This window comes from Aspergillus viridinutans, assembly GCF_018404265.1.
Source record: "Aspergillus viridinutans IFM 47045 DNA, scaffold_12, whole genome shotgun sequence".
In the NCBI taxonomy this organism is placed as follows: Eukaryota; Fungi; Ascomycota; class Eurotiomycetes; order Eurotiales; family Aspergillaceae; genus Aspergillus; species Aspergillus viridinutans.
This window is the reverse complement of record NW_025091228.1, coordinates 693,399-710,410: the sequence shown is the minus strand read 5'-3', so window position 1 is coordinate 710,410 and position 17,012 is coordinate 693,399. Positions and strand designations below refer to the sequence as shown.

The following is a 17,012-nucleotide window of genomic DNA, read 5'->3' as shown; positions in this document are numbered from 1 at the left end:
CTTCCTTTTTCCCAAGTCAATGTTTTTCTTCTTCCCTCTTAATCTTTTTTTAAACTTATGATTTCTTGAGTTCTTCTGTTTTTCCCTTTCATTCGCCACTTCACCTTACCTTTTTACTTTCTTTTCAGTATTCGACCACCTGGATGAATAGTGCCTTGGAGTCGGCTGTCAGATAAGATAGTGTGCATCAAGTCTGAGACGCATCTCGTCACCAACTCGACTCGTCTTACTTTCATCTTCGGTTCTTCTATCCCATTCATTCATTCTCTACGTTTCAAAGACTTGTGTATATACTCTTGTTCGAGTATCGACCTTCCTAAGAACAAATTTCAACGCTCTTTTGGCAGTCGAGATTACCTGCTGCCTACATACCTTAACCACCGCAGACCGGCGAATTGCGCTTCACGCCGGATGACATGCGATCTTCTGAAATCTTAGTTGACTGAAACTATTTATCTCGGATTTTCGCTGTCAAGATCGACTTTCTAGCGATCTATGACAGCATCGTACGAGCCAAAACACCTCTTTTCCCGGTGCGCTTATCTCGCCCTGGCGTTGTCGCAGTAGATTGCACTAGATCGCCAGGCAACCAGCAGTGCAGTGTCGGAAGGGAAACACCTGAATTTTTGTGATCTGTGGAAGAACCTATCTGCCAGGGATAACGGAAGATAAATAATCGTCTTAAACCTGCGTCATGAGTCCAGTTGATCGCCCCTCGCTCTCACTATGGGCACGGGACGTAGTCGGCGACTTCAAGTCTGCGCCGGATACATTCTCGAGTTGGGACAAGTGCATGGCAAAACCCTACTGCAAGTACGTTGCGCGTTTGCTGGCCCATCCACTTCGATTTGCTGACATGAGATCAAATTAGATGGCCCGTCATCGTTGGTATCATTATCGGCGCAGTCATCCTCATCTCTGTGATTGCGTGCGTGATTAATTGTTTGTGCTGCGGTATCCAGTGTTGCACGGGTTGTTGCCGGTGCTGCTCGTGTTGCTGCCCGTCCCCTCGAAACAAAGCTCCGAGACCGAAGTATGTTGATGACCCGGAGTATCATCAGCCGCCTCCTATGCCGGCAAACGGTGGTTATCGTGCTCCTCCAGGACCTCCAGTTTACCGTGGAGCCCAGGTTGCGCGGTTCGAGTCGCCAACCAGCCCTCCACCTGTCAAGGTGAACGAGGATGCGCTGCCTGCGATGCCGAGTTGGAATGATGCTGTCACCAGAAGAGTGGAGGATAGCAGTCATCAGGATACGATGGAAATGGAGCCCCTGAATCCAGCGCACCAGGATTATCAGCGAGTGCAGTCACCTGGGAGGTTCAATAGCCCTGGTCAAATGGGCGTCCCTCCCATTAGAACGCACACGTCTTCTCCCGGCTATTTTCACGCGACTTCGCCTTACGATGACGAGCGCCAGTATAGCCATGATTCCTCCGGACCATATAACCAGAGCGCAACCTCCCCATATGATCGCGCATATCATGACTATTCTCCACGGAGCTTTTCGCAACCTATGCCCAGAAACCCGGCTCCTTACAGCTCGCAAACGCACTATTCAAACATGCCTACGGCAATGTCACCTTCCACTGAGATGCCCCGTCATCTGCCCTACCGCCAACCCTCCCCAGGCATGTCAAGCATGCCGCCACCTCCATCATACAGAGGAATGTCCCCGAACCCTCCTACGTCTCCACCTCCACCATTCTCGGCGACGAATCCTGTTCCTCTTGAAGTGAGCGATCCGGGCAGGCCCCCGAGTATCCTACAAAGCGGGCGAAAGCCTGTATCTAACTCATATCGGGATGTTTAGCATCTCAACTGAGCTACACAAGACCTCTTGAATAAGTCCTGTCTTCTTTTTTATTTTTCTCCAAAAGCTTGCGGCCCCATTTCGGATATATGTGATGTGTACGATCATTCTGGGTTGAAAGCCTGCGCCTTGCTCTTTTATGCTTGTCAGCTCTTGCTCTTAAGTATAAGGGTTTCTTTTCGGTGTTATGGGAATCACGGCCGCCTGCTACGTGACGGAGCGTTCGCCTCGGATTATCCCCTCTGCTTCTCACGATTTAGTCCTGGACCACATGGGACTGACTGTCTTGGGCCATGGGTGTTGATGTCTTCTTTTTGGTGTATACCATTTCGTTCATGTTTGAACTAGTCGATGCGGATCGCTATTAGGCTAGCTCGATGGAACAGTACCTGACCTAGCCTAGCACCGAGTATAAAACTTCAAGACTGTAGTAAATACGTCTTCCGAGATATACAAACCCCAAAACAAGAAGGTCCCAATTAATGTAGCCTCGAATTGAGGGACGTCACCATCATTAATTTACTTTTCTCCATGTGGTATCCGTATCTGTTACTCAGACAATCCCGCTAGCAAAGTTCTATGGGCGCAAAGGACGACCGCCAACCCAGTCAAAGACAAACGCCTCTCGGTGACCTCACTCCTGCAACGAGAAATCAAACTCCTTGAATGCTTCCTTGAACGCAGCAGCATCCGCCTCCTCCTCTTCCTGCGGCTGCACCCCATCCTTCCAATTCATCCGCTTCTCCAACTCCATCAGTTTCGCCATTACGCGCCGCCCGAACTGGATATCGAAACGGAATTCCGCACCGAGGGGGAGGAGGAGCGTTGTCTCCGTTCCTTTGGCGGTGGCGGCGCCGTCCGATCCTTCGGGGTTCTCAGTTTCCGCCGCAGAGGCGGACGGGGGCTCCCAGATCCAAAGGCGGAAGAAATCGCCCGGTTCGCTGCTGGGGTCGGCGGTTGCAGAGGGACGCTCGAATTTGGGGTAGTTGAGGTTCTCCGCCTCGACTTTGAAGGCGGCGTCGACGAGCCCGCGTTTGATGAGGTCGGCGGGGACGGGCAGGAATTGCCAGTGGATGTGGATGCCGGTTCCGCGGCTGACTTCCCAGGTGACGGCTCCGAGGGCACCGTTGCTGCGCTGCTGGAGCATGGCGTGCAGGGCGGAGCGGTAGCGCTGCATTTCGGCGTAGGTTGATTGGCGGGCTGTCTGGTCTGTGATGCTGGAGAGGGTGGGGGTGTGGGTGAAGGGGATGATGAGGATGTGGCCGGGGAAGTTGAGGGAGGGGAACGTTTTGGCGGTGGAGAGGGGTCCCTTGGCGGTTGTGAGGTAGCTTTCGTTGCCGATGGAGGTGATGAGATGGGTTGCGATGTTGGGGTTGGAGAGGCAGAAGAAGCATTGCTCTGGCCCTGGGGGAGGCGCTCGGGCGCGCTTGCGCGGCCGGCTATGGTCTTCTTCCATGCCTGCGAAGCGGTGGTAAGATTCTCGCTGAGATGGAAGGACTTTCCGCTTGACTTGGATGGGGGCCAGAGGGGTTGCAGTAGCGCCCACGGGGATGGTAAGGGGCGGAGGGGCCTTCGGATCCAGCGTGAAGGCGTACATCCATTTTTGCTTGGATGTTTTGCTGTAGGATGCCAGACTGATAAAGCGGGTGAGGGGTTTGGCGTCCGGATTATCTTCTGATGGCATGTGGAAGAATGGTTCGCGCTCGTAGAAGAATCCATCGGACGAGGAAAGATGATATCGAGGTTTCAAGGTAGAGCAGAGGTCCGCGATGCATTGCACCTCCTCGGGCACTTTGACATCCTCTGGTAACGGCGCACTAGACCCCGTTCGGATGCCCTTGGGCCATTGGTGAGTGATCAGGATATCCGCACTGTGGGCTCCGTAGAGTGCCCTGGCGTCCGATTCCGTGTAGCCGGGATGGAACTTATTGGTTGCTTTGCTGTCTGTCTCGAGGTTACCACCAAGAGCAACAAGACGGATTCCTTCCGCTGTCTTAAGAGTACCACGTTTGCCCAAAAAGTACAGATTCGGGCAAACTTCGTCGTTCGCCTCGATCCTTTCCACTATCCTGGTGGGAAGGGGTCGATTGCCTAACCCAAAGTAAGTTGGTAGGGGTACGTTGATGTTGCCCTGCAACAGGGCAGTGATCTCGTCCAGCTCATGCTCCGTCGAACAATCTCCGAAGAGATCCCCAACAATGATCGCAATTGAGAAGTTCTGCTTGACGTGTAACTTGGCGAGCTTGGTGAACACTTCACGCAGCTCACAGTTCACGCTCCCAATCACAACACTAGATCTCCGTTAGCAAGTCGAGTATCAATAACAGAAAAAATGAACTTACATTTTCGAAGCCATTCTTCAATTAAGTTATACTCTGAACACTATGATGCAACGGCTGATACCAACATAGTTGAAGAAAGATGGATTCTCTGAGAACTGAGCAAAATCTTTATCTCCTTTGACACTGATGGAGTAGGCCGATCTAATTATGCTGCTCCAAGAGAGAAATTTCTTGTTGCAATTGAATATTTAACATTAACAGCAGTGAAGACATCGACATCACCATTTTTGGCTCGAAAGGCGGATCCAAAAGAAGCTTAGACTTGGACCCGCTGCTCTCACGTGCCATTGGAACTATTCTTGACTAGGTTAGCGCAGAGGCTGCCTAAGGCCGACGCTAATCTCCGCACCGGAACAATTCTGCTGCGGCCGCCGATCAACTTTTTTTCCCTTGTATTGACAAGCACGACGAAAGTGTTTCTCGACAGGAAGCACTGCAACGATTTCGTCGGCGTTGCTCTCTCTGTCGCCGTCAGCCATCAAGATGGTGGCAGCATCGTCAACTTCGCGGACAGCGTCCGTGAAGCGTGTGAAGAAAGGAACAGAGACAACGAAGTCGCATCGGTTCGAACCGTTCTCTCAGCGTGTCGCGAAACTGAAGATCGACCCGATTCATCGAGTGCGCCGTCCGAGTTTTGGCGAAGAGGGAGAAGGAGATGAGACTTCTTCTTATTTTCGATCGGCGTTCGACCACTGGATGGAGTTGAATTTGTCGGACAATTTTTCGCAATTCGCACGGAAAGTTAACCGGTTATGTGAAAGTCTTGCCCAGATTTTATACCATGAGGACAAGATTATGGGACTACTGGTGGAATATATTGAGAAGAGGGACCAGCTTTCCATTGAACCGCTGCTGACACTGCTTGCTCAATTTGCGAGAGATCTGGGGGTCCGATTTGAGAAACACTTTGCTACCGCCGTGACTCTCGTGGCGTCCGTCGCGGCCACTCATCCTGATGTCGAGGTGGTCGAGTGGAGCTTTACATGCCTGGCATGGATTTTCAAGTTTCTTTCTCGTCTGCTTGTCCCAGACTTGAGACAGCTTCTGGGCATCATGACCCCCTACCTCGGAAAAGAACGCCAGAAGCCATTCGTCGCTAGATTTGCCGCCGAGTCAATGTCGTTCCTCATCCGAAAGGCCGGGCTCGTATACTACAAAAATAAGGCTCCATTACAGCATGCAGTTTCGTTCTTGCTTGACGACTTGCATCAGGCGGCTGCGGATTCGAAGAATGTGGAGACGTACAAGGAAGGCCTGATGGCTATGTTCTCGGATGCGGTCAAAGGTGTCAAAGGCGGGCTGCACTCGAACGCAACCGATATTCTCAACTGTCTCCTTGATAATGCTCCGACCGGCAGTGAATTGCGCAGCAGCTTAGCAGTCGAGGTTGTAAGCGGGGTGCTTATTAACGTCAATCACAATACGACTGCCGACACATTCGAACCAATCATCGAGACGATCAATTCCTACATCGAAGCCAATCGCAAGAAGTCCGACAAACAACACGCAAACTTGTACTCTCGTTTGATGTTCATCTGTGTCTGTACCCGCAAAGGGTCGCGTATAAAGAACTGGAAGCCCGTTCATCAGACTCTGTTGCTCTTGCTTCAGAAGGCCTCGGCTGCGCCTGGCGCGTATGCCGATTCGATCCCTCAACTTCTGACTACCGTAGCATACGCGCTCCAGGTGTCTCCTATGGACGAGATGTTACCGTTCATGCGCCCGCTCATGGATGCTGTCGCAGAGGAACAGCTCTCGGCTTATTTTCTTCCGTTCTGTGCTACGTTTTCGGAATGGGGCGCGGAGAGATTCCATAGCGTCGTCCTTCCTTACTTCCAGAAGTAAGTCAGACTGCATATCTGCTGATGTTTCTACCTACTAACACCCAAGCCTTAGGTTCGTCAATGCCTCGTGGCAAGAGCATGAATACGAATTATGTCTGACCTTGCTCCGGTTGAACCAGGCAGGCTGTATCACTTCGGAACTTTCAAAGCCTGGCTATGTCACCTGCCCGACTCCCTGGAAGGCCCGCATCAAGGATATGCTGGGCAGTCATGGGCCCAGTGCCACTGAAGTGGCTCTTCTCAATGCATATTCGAAGCTCCCTAGCGCCATATCTCTGTCCACGGAACCCTCTCTTCTACCCGATATCGCTCGCAGTCTTCATGATCATTTATCCCGCATCTTGAAGGAGAGTGAACTTGATTTATCAACCCCCACAAAATTCTTCCTTGGCCAGGGTTTTAAGTCTTATGTTGATTTGGCTGCTTCTAATGAAGGTGTCGATTCGGCCCTTTGGAGTGCAATCGGCTCTGCTGCTGCAAGATACTCTAGGATTCAGCCGTTCCTTGAAGCGATCTTGGCTTATGTTTCGAATTGCTCCACGAAGCTGGCTTTCGGACAACCCGCGCTGGAAGATTTCGCGAACGTTCTAATTACCAACCTCGCGGGCCCTTCTCAACAAGTCAGATTGTTATCGTTAAAAATCCTGCGAGAGTTGGTACAAGCTTCAGGAGAAGATCCTGCTCCCATTTCTTTGGCCATAGAAGTTGAAGAGAGCCCGCTCAATCTGCAGACTGCACGAGTTCTGTCGATGCACGTCCGCAAGCTTGCCATCCTCTACCCGCAAGTCGCTTCTCAGCGATGGATGGCCAGGTTGATCCCCAATTTCTGCTTTGGTCTATTCTCAAAGAAATTGGCACCGCTTTGGGAGGATTCGGCTGCTGCACTAAAGTCGATCAGCGAGCATTCAGCAGGCGAAAAGATCGTTTCGGACCTAGCTTTTCAATGGCTTCAGGAGCGCGGCTCAACCGATACCGCGGATAAAGCGGACGAAGAGGCGGAATACCATACTACTGGAAATTTCAAATGCTTCAATGCGGCTAATATTGAAGATCGTCTTGCTTCTCATTTCAATGCTGCGATGCCGCCCAGTTCAAAGCTATTGGAAGGGTTCGAGAGAGATCATGAGCTCTCTGACGTCGTTCCTGTGGCCCCTCGAACCCATGCTCTGCGTGTTCTTAATGCAGCACCTGCTTTAGCTGAGAAGAAATCGCGCCAGATTATCCCCCTGTTCCTTGCGTGGGCATTACGCGATGACGAGGATGCGGAAAGTTCCGACGATTCGTACATTCCTTGGGGATTCCATGACCGGTTGTCGTTCCTTGCGCTGCTTGGAAAGTTCGCCAATCCTCGAGTCCTGTTCAAGGCGTCAGAGGTTCATGACGCCCTTCTTGGGCTGCTCTGCCATGGTAATTCAGAGATTCAAAAGTCCGCGCTCAAAGCTTTATTTACCTGGAAATCACCGAACATTATGCCGTACCAAGAAAATCTGTTGAACATTCTGGACGAGTCACGCTTCAAAGATGAGCTTTCTGTCTTCGTGCATGTCGGTGATGATGACAGCTTGATTGAAGAAGCCCATAGAGGTGAACTTCTTCCTGTCCTCCTACGCCTCTTGTATGGCCGAATGATTTCGAAAGCTAGCGCAAGTGGCCAAGCCGGCCAAGTTGGACGCAGGAAGGCGATTCTGCGGACGTTGTCACAGCTCCCCGATAGCGAATTCGAAATTTTTATGCGGGTATCGTTCGGTCCTCTTGGAGATGTCTCATTGTTACAGGAGGGGCAAGTCGACCAAGAAGCATTCGCTCGAGACCTGGTTAGCCCCAGGAGACAGATGGGTCTGCTAAGGATGATCGAAACAGTGTTCGACACGCTGCAAAGCCGAATGGCTCTATATGCCCAGCGATCTATGGACGCGGTCCTATACTGTTTGGTCAGAGCCTGTCGAGAGCTAGAGAAAGACCACTCCGACATTGCTGCGGATTCACCTGAAGGGAGGCTGTTGACCGTGTTCCGCAATATCCAGCATACTTGTATCCGTTGCCTTGAGCTGATCTTCGCCGTCTCTCTGGACAAAGACTGGTCTGCTTACATTCGTGTCATCTTCGACGAAGTGATTAACCCTCGACTTCAAAATTTCGCGATCGAGACGGCTCAAGGAGTTTCGGGTCTACTGCGGCTGTTCCATACCTGGACCTCCGCCCCCAGGTCCTCTTTCTATCTTGTGCGCCACAACAATACCGTCCTGACCAGGGTCGTCGACTGCCTCAGTGTGGAATCTGCTCGCGACGAGGTCAAGGTGTACGTGATGGACGAGATTCTGGTCCCTCTTATCAGACTTGCTAGTGGAAAAGAGCTGGAAGAGAAAGAGGAAATGAGCGATTTCTCTGCAGATGAGATTCGATCCGAAGTCTTGTCCCCTTATATCGAGCATACACTCTCTCACCTTGGTCGCCTGCTGAAACGCGGGCCTTCCCGTCCGGTCTTGATATCCGGTGTTCAGACAATTTCTCTCCTGGCACCATGTGTCGAATCGTTCCAGGAAACCACGGAACTGGTGAGCATCACGACATATCTCCTGCGTCAACCAGCGGATAGAGTGTCTCCCAAAACCAAGTCGGGTCTCCTGCGCATCCTCGAACATTTCCTGCCTCTGTTCAACCCTGAGGAAGATCCAAAATTATTTGAGGAGGTGTTTGAGGCAGTTTCGTCCATGTTTGATTACTTCAGAGATGATGCAAATCGAGAGGTGTTGTCCAGGGTTTTCGCGGCTTTCGTGAAACACGATACTGCACTGGAGAAAGTGGCCGAGCTCTGTGCGGACCTGAACTCGATCTCTAGAAAGAAACTCGAAGTTGACTACGAGCGTCGTCTCCAAGCCTTCGGAAAGATCAATGATAGTCTTTGGGAGACCCTGGATGCGAAACAGTGGCGTCCCCTCCTCTATAACATGTTATTCCATGTAAAGGATGAAGATGAACTTGCTATCAGGACAAGTGCTTCCTTTGGACTGAGGCGGTTTATTGAGAGAGCTACCAAGGAAGACGGCGCCGGCGCCGACGAGTTCGAACCCCTGGTCAAAACAATCCTGTTCCCAGCTTTGCAGAGCGGAATCCGACAGAAATCAGAGCTTGTTCGGACCGAATTCGTGTCTACTCTTGGCTACTTTGTCAAGATGAATCCCACCAGGCCCAATGTGCAAGATATGCATGGGCTTCTCGTTGGTGACGACGAGGAGGCGTCGTTCTTCACGAACATTCTCCACATACAACAGCATCGCCGTCTTCGAGCTCTCCGTCGTCTTGCTAGCGAAGCAGCCAAGGGTAGTCTTCAGGCTTCGAATATCAGTACAATTTTCATTCCACTCAATGAACACTTTGTTTTCGACCAAGAAGTCGACGAAGGTGGCCACAATTTGATTGCGGAAGCTGTTGCCACTATCGGAGCCCTTGCAGAATGGTTGGACTGGAACCAATTCAGAGCCATTTTTCGGAGATACCGTGGGTACATGCAGAGCAAGTCTGAGATGGAAAAGAACATTTTGAGGCTTCTAGGCAGAATGGCAGATGCCCTAAGCAACGCAATGAGCCAAAAGACGGTGGTTCAGAAGATCGACGACGACAGCATGGAAGGAATTGAGATCTCCGCGCCCTCCAAGTGCAACCTTGCTCGAACTATGCCATCACCTGCTAAGGTCGCGACAGAGCTGACCACTAATTTCACCCCTTTCCTGACTGACTTCATCCACCACAAAAATGAGGCTGAGATGAGCTTGCGTCTGCCAGCTGCAGTCACTACAATCAAGCTTCTGAAGCTGTTGCCCGAGGAGGATATGGCAATCCGCCTGCCTCCTGTTCTTTTGGATGTCTGCAGCATCCTCAAAAGTCGATCTCAAGACGCGCGAGACACCGCTAGAAAGACGCTTAATGAGATTGCCCTTCTGCTAGGTCCTAACTATTTCGGATACATTCTTAGGGAACTTCGCAGCACTCTCACGAAGGGTTATCAGCTTCACGTTCTTTCCTTCACAGTTCACTCGATGCTCGTGGCGACAACTGATGATTTCCAGCAGGGAGACTTGGACTACTGTCTCGCGGATCTCAGTGCCGTAGTGATGGATGACACCTTCGGCGTGGTTGGCCAGGAGAAAGATGCGGAGGATTATGTGAGCAAGATGAAGGAAGTCAAGAGCAGTAAGAGTTATGATTCGATGGAACTGCTGGCGAAGAATGCGACTGTCCGAAATCTTGCGAATCTGCTGCGGCCTTTGGAGTCCTTGTTGCGCGAGAAACTGAACTCTAGCATGGTCAAAAAACTCGACGAACTCTTGCGGAGAATTGGAGTGGGTCTGCTAAGGAACCCAGGCGCTGAAAGCCGTGACATCCTGGTATTCTGCTATGAAGTCATCAAGGAGACATATCGCGATCCGGCAGAAGTGGAGAAAGCGGCCTCCGTTTCGTTTCGTGAACAACGTTATTTGGTGAACCTCAAAGGCGCAAAGAGAGGCGACAAACGTGGAACGACCTCTTCTCATATCTACAAGCTGACTCGATTCTCGCTTGATGTGCTGCGCTCAATACTCAACAAATATGACTCCCTGCTCACTCCTACAAACCTGGCTGGCTTCATCCCCATCATCGGCGATTCGTTAATACAGGCCCACGAGGAAGTGAAGATCGCGGCTGTTCGCCTATTGTCGACTATCATCAAGCTTCCTCTCGCGGATATTGATAACAACGCTCACGTCTATTTCACCGAAGCAGTCAAGATCATCAAGGAGGCACCAAGTACCAATACCGAGGCTGCACAGGCGTCCTTAAAGTTAGTGTCGGCTATGCTGCGAGAGAGAAAGAGCGCTAAGCTCAGAGATGGGCACCTCGCGTACCTCCTCCAACGTCTGGTCTCCGACATTGAAGAGCCAGACCGCCAAGGCGTAACGTTCAACTTCATCCGCGCGGTCATGGCCAGGAAAATTGTGGTGCCCGAAATCTATGAGTTGATGGACCACATTGGAGCCATGATGGTAACGAACCAAACCCGTTCGGCTCGTGATCTAGCGCGCGGCACCTATATTCACTTCTTGATTGAGTATCCTCAAGCCAAGAATCGATGGGCGAAGCAATTGAGTTTCCTGGCCAAGAACTTGGAATACAAGCACCAAGAAGGTCGTCAATCTGTGATGGAAGCTGTACACATGCTCTTGGCTAAGACAGGAACCGAATTGGCTCAAGATATTGTGGGTACATTCTTCTTGCCGGTGGTCATGGTCATGGCGAATGACGATGCACCTGAGTGCAGAGAAATGGCAGGTGCGCTACTTGGCGAGCTCTTTAGTAGAGCGGACAGGGAACAAATGAAGTCCATGCTCACACCCATACGGTCTTGGCTCGAGCAAACCGAAAACACTCTTCTGACCAGTACTGGGTTACAAGCAATGAGGGTCTTTTTCGAGGTTGAGGAGACGGAGAAGGACAAGGAAGCCCGTTTTGTCATGGGAACTCTCCCGGAGATCATGCAACCAATTCTCCAGAGCGACGAGACTGAACATTGGGAAGTGCTTTACTTCGCCTTGCAGCTCCTTACTAAGCTTTGCAAGGCCGTCCCTGCTGTGGCTCTAGCCAAAGAGCGCGTTCCGATCTGGGCTGCTGTTCGAGAGTGCCTGTTTTATCCTCATGCTTGGGTCAAGACTTGCGCCTCTAACCTTGTCGGTACATGGTTTGCAGATCTGGCCAGGACTAATGCTGCGAATGGCTATGGGTCGATTCCATTGGTTGGCTCTACAGGACTGCCACTTGACAAGGACGCCATGCTACAGTTGATCCGCGCCAGTCTACGCTGTCTCCGCACTCCTGGTATAAGTGAAGAACTTGCTATGCAAACTGTCCGCAACGTTATCTTCCTTGGCCGGTGTTGCGCTCAGAATGGACTTGTGTTCCCCACCAGTGGGTCTAAGGATGCTGATTTGAGCGAAAGCGAGAGTGAAGATGAAGATGAAGACGACGAAGGAAACGTTGACGGGCACCCGGAACGCTCTGACAAGCCTGCCATCCAGTACATTTTCCAGCAGATCTCCTCCATTCTACGCAGAGAACTCCTCACGACTAAGGCACATTCCCTGATTCCCAAGAGCGCGTCCATTGGTCTTCTCGCAGCCCTTTGCCGCCATCTGGAAACCGATCAGATCCTCCCCTCGCTGCCCACTATCCTTCTTCCTCTTCAGCACTTGACCGATCCGTCAATTCCCGCTCCTCGCTCGTCAGATGAACGCTTCCGGGAGTCATACAAGGCACTGGTCTCGAACTGCCATGAAGTCCTCGACCTGCTTCAGAAGAAATTGGGCACCACGGAGTACATCACCCAGATGGCGTCTGTCCAGGACTCCATCAAGGAGCGACGTGAGGGGCGGCGAATGAAGAGACGTATTGAGGCGGTAACAGAACCCGAGAAATACGGGCGGGACAAGAAGAGGCGAAACGACCGCAAGCGCGAGAAGCGCAAGGAGAAGGGAATGGAACAACGGGGAAAGAGGCGCGGCTGGTAGATGCCGTTGTCTGGTTTGGATTTGTTTGTTCACTGGGATGTTGTTGCACTGCTGGGCGTTGGGGTATATAAAAAGTATGATTGGATTACGAGATAGAGTACATATTGAGGTATAATGTTGTCTATTGCATAAGCTGGGAGCAGTGTATATAACTGAGTGATATCCTATTGCATATGTTCTAAACTCAGCACCAACCGTATACTGAGACTTTGCCCACCTAGGATACCAAAAGAAACCATCAACAGTAGATCAGTTGAATTTGAATGTACATTAACAGGAAGTGGAGTTGATATATACAACCGGTGCTCAATGTATCTCTACCAAAGTCAACACCTCTAACGCCTCTATGTTCGCATTGAGCATGCCCCGAGCACTTTTGCCTCTCAGCCCAGCAACTGAACGCCATCAGCCTGTGCTAAGCCGCGAGGGCATTTCTTTTAAGTAACGTAGACCGAAACCCGGAAAAGATCGAAGAATGAATCAAGGTGTCGGTCCCTGATCCTACTTGGCCTCCGAGCCCTCACCGGCTTCCTCGCGCTTCTTCACCGTCCCATCCTCCCAGAATTCCATGTCTCCGTCAACATAACCGCGAGTCAATCGCTTCCCCTCCCGCTGTAAGATATCCTCGAGGGTGCTTTTCTTATCCATGAAGATATTGAGGTGATCGGCGATAACGTGGCGGTTGAGACAAGACGGGCAGCGGATCAAGATCGTCCCGCGGTGATAGCCATGTTTGGACATACGGTGCGAAGATCGATGACCACATGGTTTGCAGGTGAATGTAATCTGATATGCGGGTTCTTGCTCGCGGCGTAACCTGTTCTGCTCTTCGTTGGCTGCGTCCTGAGCGGCGTTTGAGGTTTGATCGGTGAGGTTCGGGGGGGATGATGATGATGAGCTGGAGTTGTTTCGGACGGCGAGTTGGGGGAATGTAGTCCGAAGAAGTCTCGATGAAGGGGTTGGTGAAGGTTGAGGAGTGTGAGAGAGCAGCTGAGAGAAATGTCGCGATTTGGGTTGTGAGAGCAGTGCCCGCGGAAGTGCAGAGTTGAAGGCACGGAGACCGGACGATAGCGTTCTTGCTGGGCGCATCATGGGGTATTTGAACTGAGGATATAGATGGAAAGATACAGATGAGAGGTGGAGTAATGTTCAAGAATTGGTCAGAAAGTGAATACCTCAAGTCGAAAGATTATTTGCAAACTGAGGACTAAAAAGTAAAGATCTCCGGCGGCGATGACGACGGTTCTCCAAATTGCGCCGGACTTACGTTCTTCCAGCTCTTTTCACTCCGCAACAACTTTCAAAGTCTCCTGTTAACCCGTCAACACAATTCATTAATGATTATCTTGACGATGAAGAGAAAGACTTGATATTACAGGTTTTCGTCGTTAGAAGTTGCTCGCCCCTGCTCATTTTGCCCGCCCTTCTGCCACGACCTCACTCCTCATCGGCATTCTACTATTCTGCCCCGCGCAAGTGCCCCAAGTCGAGAGGTACAATCCGGTGGATGGCAAATTGCCAATATCTCGAAGATGGCTATGAGGGCTAGGCACAAGATTCGTGCCCCACGGAGGGTATGTTCTTTGTGCTTTTCATATTCTGTTTGGACGTCTCTATGCTGCCGTTCGTGTTGTCAAATTGACGACGGCAGTTGGGATGACAGAACTTCTTGAACTTACTTTAAGACGAACAATCAGCTAATGATTCAATAAAGGGTCTGAGTGCGGCGAAGGCTGATGACTTTGACACAATATGGGGGGTGCTGTCATCTTCTTTGAATGAAATACACACAAAGAATGCCTCCGCTCTTTCCTTCGAAGAGCTTTACCGGAACGCCTACAGAATCGTCTTGATGACGCGCGGCGATGACCTCTACGAACGAGTAAAGAAGCTGGAGGAAGAATGGCTTGGAAGTGAAGTGAAGAAAACAGTGACAGCAGCAATTTCGCCGACATTACTGCTGGCGCAGGAGCCTGCAGATATGCAAGATCAAGCCAGCGAGCGAAGGGAAGCAGGAGAGAAGTTCTTGACTGTGCTCAAGGGTGCATGGGAAGACCATCAACTATGCATGGGGATGATTACGGACGTTCTCATGTACATGGTTTGTCCACCGCTTCTCTGTGTTCGCTGGATCTCGGATCTAACATGTTCTTACCATACAGGATCGAATCATCATGGCGGACTTTCGAAAGCCTTCAATATATGTTGCGTCGATGGCGTTATTTCGCGATCAAGTCCTGAGATCTCCCATTCACTCTGACACAAAAACCACGGTTGCCGATGTGCTTGAGACCACTGTGCTGTTCATGATTCAATTGGAACGATCTGGTCACGTCATTGACCGTCCCCTCATCCGGCATTGTATCTACATGCTTGAGGGTCTCTACGAAACTATTACGGAGGAGGAGTCATCGAAACTCTATCTGACCATGTTTGAACCCGCTTTCCTCGAAACAAGCAAGGTTTTCTATCGAGCTGAAGGGCAGCGTCTGTTGGAAATGGCCGATGCAGCGTCCTTTTGCCGGATCGCCTCGAACCGGATTGCCGAAGAGAAAGAACGATGCCATTATACCCTCTCGACCCTTACTGAGCCAAAGATCAAGAACGTCCTCGATCAAGAGCTAATTGCCAGGAACATCGCGGAGGTCATCAATCTTGAAGGCACGGGTGTCAGGAATCTGCTTGACAACGATCGGGTGGATATTTTGCGAGACATCTATGAACTTAGCGCTCGGGTTGACAACAAAAAGACTCCTCTCACCACGGCAGTTCAGAAACGGATTAGTCAAATGGGTCGAGAGATCAATGCCTCGTCCATTGCATATGAAAAGTCGTCAATATCTGCGGGTTCAAAAGCAACGGAAAAGAGTCCCAGCAGCGAGAAGAAACCCGCGGAAAAGGAAAAGCCTGTGAACCAGCAAACAGTGGCTGCTATCAAGTGGGTCGACGATATTCTAGCTCTCAAGAGGAAATTCGACAATATCTGGGAGAAGGCCTTCTTGTCAGACCAGGGCATGCAAAGTGCCATCACTACTAGCTTTTCGGACTTCATCAACTCGAATGCACGCAGTTCTGAGTTCCTTTCTCTCTTCTTCGACGAGAATTTGAAAAAGGGCATCAAAGGCAAGACCGAAAGTGAGGTGGATTCCCTTCTTGACAACGGCATCACTCTGCTGCGGTACATCAAGGATAAAGATTTATTCGAGACTTATTACAAGAAACATCTTTCTCGCCGTCTCCTCATGAAGCGGTCCGCCAGCATGGATGCTGAACGGCAGATGATTTCAAAAATGAAGATGGAGGTTGGAAACCAGTTTACACAGCGCTTGGAGGCCATGTTCAAGGACATGACGATTTCGGAAGACTTGTCTGCCAGCTACAAAGAGCATATACGAAAGTCAGGGGACCCGGACCAGAAACGGGTTGACTTGGAAATCAACGTCCTCACCAGCACCATGTGGCCCATGGAGATCATGTCGAACCCCAAAGATGGAGAAGTCCAGCTCTCATGTATCTTTCCGAAAGAGGTAGAGAGCGTTAAACAGAGCTTTGAGCAATTTTATCTCAACAAACACAACGGCCGGAAGCTATCATGGCAACCGAGCATGGGAACCGCTGATATCCGGGCGACGTTTCAACGATCGAGTGGGAAGGTCCAACGGCATGAACTCAATGTATCAACATACGCCATGGTCATACTCCTCCTTTTCAATGACGTACCTACAGGCGAGTCTCTCACATTCGAAGAGATTCAGGAGCGGACACGCATTCCGCAGCACGACCTGATTCGCAACTTGCAATCACTGGCTGTCGCACCCAAAACGCGGGTTCTGAAGAAGGAACCCATGAGCAAGGATGTGAAGCCGACGGACAAGTTCTTTTTCAACCACGAATTTCAGAGCCAGTTTATGAAAGTTCGCATTGGTGTCGTCAGCGGTGGTGCCAACAAGGTTGAGAATCAGGACCAGCGTAAGGAAACGGAGAGCAAGATGAATGAGGAGCGTGGGGCCAGTATTGAGGCGGCAATTGTTCGAATCATGAAGTAAGTTTGTTCAAGTCTTTCAGTGGCAATGAGACTAATCGCCTTTTAGGCAGCGCAAAACGCTGGTCCATTCGAGTCTTATGAGCGAGGTGCTAGGCCAGTTGTCTGCGCGGTTCGTTCCCGATGTGAATATGGTCAAGAAACGGATTGAGAGTTTGATTGACCGTGAATATCTCGAGCGTGTGGCTGAGGACCCTCCGACTTATGGATACATTGCTTGAGCGCATTCGCATCCGTCTTCACTTGATCCGTTCGGCTTTGACCTACGAAGACATGTGGCTGGACTCATACTGGTCTCTTTTGGCGAGCAATCCCCCCATAGTACTTTTGCATGGTATATTATTGAACTTAGCGGTGACTGGCGAAAGGGAGATCATGGTTCATTGATATAGAAATCTTCGCTTGCTCATCTTTTCCCTGACGTCTTAGCTCAT

General features: G+C 50.7%; 5 protein-coding genes across 5 annotated transcripts; 3 read left to right on the top strand and 2 right to left on the bottom strand.

Annotated features, from left to right (window-relative positions):
* Positions 1–694: 694 nt before the first annotated feature.
* Positions 695–1,811, top strand: Aspvir_002653 (uncharacterized protein; the record flags this gene model as incomplete). The annotated part of the gene is made up of 2 exons (XM_043274251.1): positions 695–813; positions 872–1,811. The coding sequence occupies 2 exons, from the start codon at positions 695–697 to the stop codon at positions 1,809–1,811; spliced, it is 1,059 nt and encodes a 352-aa protein (XP_043130186.1).
* A 634-nt stretch (positions 1,812–2,445) lies between these two features.
* Aspvir_002652 (CwfJ domain protein) lies at positions 2,446–4,167 on the bottom strand (the record flags this gene model as incomplete). The annotated part of the gene is made up of 2 exons (XM_043274250.1): positions 2,446–4,102; positions 4,154–4,167. The coding sequence occupies 2 exons, from the start codon at positions 4,165–4,167 to the stop codon at positions 2,446–2,448; spliced, it is 1,671 nt and encodes a 556-aa protein (XP_043130185.1).
* Positions 4,168–4,636: 469 nt separating this feature from the next.
* Aspvir_002651 (putative HEAT repeat protein (DRIM)) lies at positions 4,637–12,536 on the top strand (the record flags this gene model as incomplete). Its single annotated transcript, XM_043274249.1, has 2 exons — positions 4,637–5,994; positions 6,050–12,536. The coding sequence occupies 2 exons, from the start codon at positions 4,637–4,639 to the stop codon at positions 12,534–12,536; spliced, it is 7,845 nt and encodes a 2,614-aa protein (XP_043130184.1).
* A 501-nt stretch (positions 12,537–13,037) lies between these two features.
* On the bottom strand, positions 13,038–13,625 carry Aspvir_002650 (DNL-type zinc finger protein; the record flags this gene model as incomplete). Its single annotated transcript, XM_043274248.1, has 1 exon — positions 13,038–13,625. The coding sequence occupies one exon, from the start codon at positions 13,623–13,625 to the stop codon at positions 13,038–13,040; it is 588 nt and encodes a 195-aa protein (XP_043130183.1).
* A 443-nt stretch (positions 13,626–14,068) lies between these two features.
* Aspvir_002649 (cullin family protein) lies at positions 14,069–16,799 on the top strand (the record flags this gene model as incomplete). Its single annotated transcript, XM_043274247.1, has 4 exons — positions 14,069–14,110; positions 14,251–14,637; positions 14,699–16,578; positions 16,628–16,799. 4 exons carry the CDS (start codon positions 14,069–14,071, stop codon positions 16,797–16,799), a joined length of 2,481 nt encoding a protein of 826 aa, XP_043130182.1.
* Between the last annotated feature and the right edge of the window lie 213 nt (positions 16,800–17,012).